The 5,000-nt window shown below is 39.3% G+C and overlaps 1 protein-coding gene across 1 annotated transcript in view; it reads left to right on the top strand.

Moving 5' to 3' along the window:
* LOC101856256 (putative serine protease K12H4.7) overlaps window positions 1–5,000 on the top strand; it is a gene marked incomplete at its 3' end in the record, with an annotated part of 16,060 nt that overhangs the window by 8,235 nt on the left and 2,825 nt on the right. The window contains 2 exon segments of the mRNA XM_013081356.2: window positions 143–284; window positions 3,468–3,570. Coding sequence (XP_012936810.1) covers window positions 143–284; window positions 3,468–3,570 — 245 coding nt within the window.

Below are 5,000 nucleotides of genomic sequence, written 5' to 3'. Positions count from 1 at the left end.
CTTTTTCAAAGAGGGCGACATCGAATTTTGTGGACACTTTCTTAACTGGTTCAAAGAGAAGAGTGAACTATCTTGTTATACACGATCTTTGTAATAACTCAAGGTCTATAATAATAATACTATCTATTCTTCACCTTCACAGAGTACTTCGAGGTTGTGGATGCCTCGCTGAGAACTTACGACGGTCGCGGGGCTTGCAATGACGCCATTTCCAAGGCCACCCAAGAAGTACAAGCCATGACGGAAACAAAAGCAGGAAGGGACAAGCTTTTCTTGCTATTCAAGTGAGTTAAGATGGGGATGTTTTTCCTGTTATTCCAGTGAGTTAAGATGGGGATGTTTTTCCTGTTATTCCAGTGAGTTAAGATGGGGATGTTTTTCCTGTTATTCAAGTGAGTTAAGATGGGGATGTTTTTTCTGTTATTCCAGTGAGTTAAGATGGGGATGTTTTTTCTGTTATTCCAGGGAGTTAAGATGGGGATGTTTTTCCTGTTATTCAAATGAGTTAAGATGGGGATGTTTTTTCTGTTATTCAAATGAGTTAAGATGGGGATGTTTTTCCTGTTATTCAAATGAGTTAAGATGGGGATGTTTTTTCTGTTATTCAAATGAGTTAAGCTGGGTTTTTTACCCTGTTATTCTAGCGAGATTTGTTGCCCTCCCTCCCTCTCCCCTTTAATACGGGTGAGATTTGTTTAGTTTAGTTTTAGTTAAAATTATACGGCGTTTGCAAGGCAAAAAGGTCATAGTTGTATAGGAGTAGAGGTTTGGAGGTGTAATACAAGAGGGTAAAATACAGAGACGAGAAAGAGAGTTGATGACAAGGGTGTTTGACAAAGTAGATGGAGCAAATCGCACCACATCCGAGCGCCCGCCAACCAGCCACTTATTCAGGTGAAGGAAGAAAAAATTACAAAATGTAATGTAATGTAATGTAATGTAATGTAATGTAATATAATGTGACACAATGTAGTGTAACGTAACGTAATGCAATGTATCGTAACCTAACGTAACGTAATGGTCTGGGGCTGTGCTGTAATGTGCTATAATGTACCGTACTGAAATGTGCTGTAATGGGCTGTAATGTGCTGAGTTGTAATGTAATGTAATGTAATGTAATGTAATGTAATGTAATGTAACATTTTGTAGTGTACCACAACGGAATGTAATGTAATGTTACGTAACTTAACGTAATGGTCTGTGACTGTGATGTAATGTGCTATAATGTTCTGTAATGTACCGTACTGAAATATTCTGTAATGTAATGTAATGTAACGTAACATGATGTGCTGTGCTGTGCTGTGCTGTGCTGTGCTGTGCTGTGCTGTGCTGTGCTGTGCTGTGCTGTGCTGTGCTGTTCTGTACAGTGCTGTGCTGAAATCAAAGGTCCTGTCTCTAAGATAAACTTTTCAATGTTGTACGGGGCGTTAAACCTAAAGTCTAAAGCTTACCGATTTCGCAATTTCGCACTTTCCTCTTTACTCAAACAAACAGCATACAACAATAGATAACCGCAACGCCAACCATAGGGGCTCATGCGAGTGTACTTGGGGCTGATAATGTTATCCAAAAGTGTACCGAATGATATGTGAGGCAGCGTGGTGGAATCAGGCTCTCGTCAATTTTTGGGCATATTGAGTTTTTGGTATCATCTTAAAGCTTGTTCATTTGTCTTGCTTTCAATGAAAAAATTACCCTTCCATCTTCAATAGAAGTGGAAATATTTTGGATTGAAGGAGGAGGGGGTCACCTGGTTTAAGAGGTAAAAGTAGCGAGAAAATGGCCACCAAATCTTGGTAAATTCCAGAGCTGGAGAGTCCATGGAAACTGTAGATTTATATTTTTGTGCCTTTAATCAACGTATTTGGTGAAATCCTCAAAGGAACGTGTTTGTAAATGGACATAAAAGGTGTTGAGCCAAAAAACAAAAATTTCATTAAAATTGCCAAGCAGGGAGTGGGAGAAAACTTCTGTTTTCTTCGATTTCATTATTTTGACGAGAGCCTGATTCAACCACGCTGCCTCACATATAGTAGTAGTCGCCGAGGGATAGATGTACACTTTTGCTGCTCCCAGTTATCACAGGGTGCACCGGATAAAGTAGCTAAGACACATTGTTTTTTTACACTATAAAGCAGTTGTCACTATGAGTGGGTCATGCGGCGTCATTATCTCTCACAGTGATCAATCAATTCTCCTCTCTTAATAACGACCTTATCTCCTTCAGCGGTTGTGTTAAACCCCTAAACAACGTCATCCACTCTCATAATGATCAATTAATTAACCCTCTTACTATTCCGGTCGATTACCTTTAGACAGAAAGAATATTAGATCTAACACACAAGACTTAAACATCACATGCAAAGGCATCTTTAACTTGCACGATCACCAAAATGCTTGGGGAGGAGCAGAGCAATCTGTGGAATACATCCACCAGCAGTGAAGGACACGGCGTATATCAGATTGTTAAACAAATTAGAAATACATGTAATATTATAATCATAATTATGTATTATATTTAAATTTGCATGCACAATGACGATAGTATGTAATTCAGATTGTGTGACAAACACCAATATGTTTCACGACGCAATGGAATCAGGCTCTCGTCAATTTTTGGGCATGTAGAGTTATTGGTATCATCTTAAAGCTTGTTCACCTGTCTTTATTTGGATGAAAAAATACCCATTTTTCTTGAATACAAGTCGAGATATTTGCGAAAGAAGGATGTGGAGGTCACCTGTTTTTAGAGGTAAAATTAAAGAGAAAATGGCCGCCAAAGATTAGTTATTTCCTTAGCTTAAGAGTCCATGGTAAATGACAATTTTCATTTTTGGTGCCTTTGATCCATGTTTTTCAGAAAAATCCACACAGAAATGAGTTCTTTATTGGGCATAAAAGGTGTGGATCCAAAAAACAAAAATTTGATAAAAATTCATGAACCTGCTGATAAATGCAAGTTTCTTCATTTTGATTATTTTGACGAGAGCCTGATTCCACCACGCTGCCTCACATAATTATTATAAGCATACATATTTCAGTGTACAATGAGGACGCTATATGGCGTCGGTGGCCTAGCGGTTAGGCTCTCGGACTCGCAACCGTAAGGTCGTGGGTTCGAATCCTGTCAAGGGCCTGACGTTGTGTCCTTGGGAAAGGCATTTACACGAATTTTCCTCATTTCACCCAGGTGGGAATGGGTACCCGGCTATAGACAGCGAAAGATCTTGTCAGTTTGTTAGTGTTTCGGCGCTTAATCGGCAGCTTGCACTGTATGCTTCCCGGGAAGCTGAGAATGTTTCAGAGTTTTCTATGGTCTGCTGGGGTAATAATATAGTGTAAAGCGCATAGAGCCTGCTGCTGAGCGGGGATATGCGCTATACAAATGCTATCTATTATTATTATTATTATTATTATTATTATTATTATTATTATTATTATTATTATTATTATTATTATTATTTCAGACTGTGTGACCGTCTGAACATGAGCATCCCTGAAGACATTTCCAGCTTCTATGAAAGTCTCAGTGGCCCCTTTGCCGGGGCTGTCCAGTACAACAGTGGACCGGTCAGTGACTATATTATAATATTATGTTTTACACGCCCACCCACCCACCCACCTCCCCCCAACAAAAACAACCAAAAAAGATGTAAAAATCGGCACATGCCTGTGAATTTTTTTTCCTTTCTCGATATCATCTAGCTAATCTCTTGTACGCCAGGGTTCTAATTAAAGACAAGCTTTTTATCTCTCAATAAGTATCACTATCACCATCATTGCATTTGTGAGGCAGCGTGGTGGAATCAGGCTCTCGTCAATTTTTGGGCATGTAGAGTTATTGGTATCATCTTAAAGCCTGTTCACTTGTCTTTATTTCGATGAAAAACATATCCATTTATCTTGAATACAAGTTGATATATTTGCGAAAGAAGGAGGTGGGGGTCACTTATTTTCAGAAGTAAAAGTAGTGAGAAAATGGCCACCAAAGATTAGTTATTTCGTTAGCTTAAGAGTCCGTGGTAACTGAAAATTTACATTTTTTGTTCCTTTAATCAACTTTTTCAGAAAAATTCACACAGAAATGAATTCTGTAATAGGCATGAAAGGTGTTGAGCCAAAAAACAAAAATTTGATAAAAATTCACAAACCTGCGGATAAATGCAAGTTTCTTCATTTTGATTATTTTGACGAGAGCCTGATTCCACCACGCTGCTTCCCATTTATTCTCGCCCTGGATCAGGGTATAGTACAGGTCACGAACAAACACTTCACACCTTTCCCTATCCTGGGCTAATCTCTTTGTGTTATCCAATGTCCTCCCGCTTTTCCGTAATTTTTATGGGTAAAAATCGGCACAACCTAGATTATTTAGGGGAGGCTTCTTCGGTCCTTCTGTCTAGCTAGGCCAAGCCAAGTCAGGCAGATTGTGATACAACCACCCAGAAGAAACACTTCACATATTACACCGTCGCCGATCGGCGTCCCGTGGGAGCTTAGTGTTAAAGAAAAAGTAAAGTAAAGTTGTTCCCGCATCCGATCCGGACATTGGGGATTGCCTTGTTAGTGAGACAACTTCCTTGGCCTTCGGCATATTGTGGTAGGGTGGCCAGTTCCTTTCCACGCCTCCTTTACTTCCCCAACTCGAAGTCAGGTACCCATTACTGCTGGGTGGGCAAGAGAGGGCGAAAAAAATCCGTGTCCGAACCGAGGCTCGAAGAAAAGATGATGAAAATTAAGCCTCAAGTGTCATGCTATACACTTAAAGTTTTAGGTAGAATGGCGTTGTGAAAACTCTTGATGATCATCTAGACTTGATTATAATTTCATAGGACGTGTAATTAATCTGATATATTTTGAAGAAACAGTTGATTGATGCTGTTGTTACTGGTATATATTATAACATAAAAATATAAGTATAAGACAAGTTTACTGATCTCAGTAACAAAGAACATTGTAAAATAAGCCTGTATAGCCGGGAGAGCAGTGTGTGTGTGTGG

The sequence above is a fragment of the Aplysia californica genome, unplaced genomic scaffold, assembly GCF_000002075.1.
Source record: "Aplysia californica isolate F4 #8 unplaced genomic scaffold, AplCal3.0 scaffold00127, whole genome shotgun sequence".
NCBI lineage: Eukaryota > Metazoa > Mollusca > Gastropoda > Aplysiida > Aplysiidae > Aplysia > Aplysia californica.
Note: the sequence above shows the minus strand (reverse complement) of the source record. Positions and strands in the feature narration are given on the sequence as shown.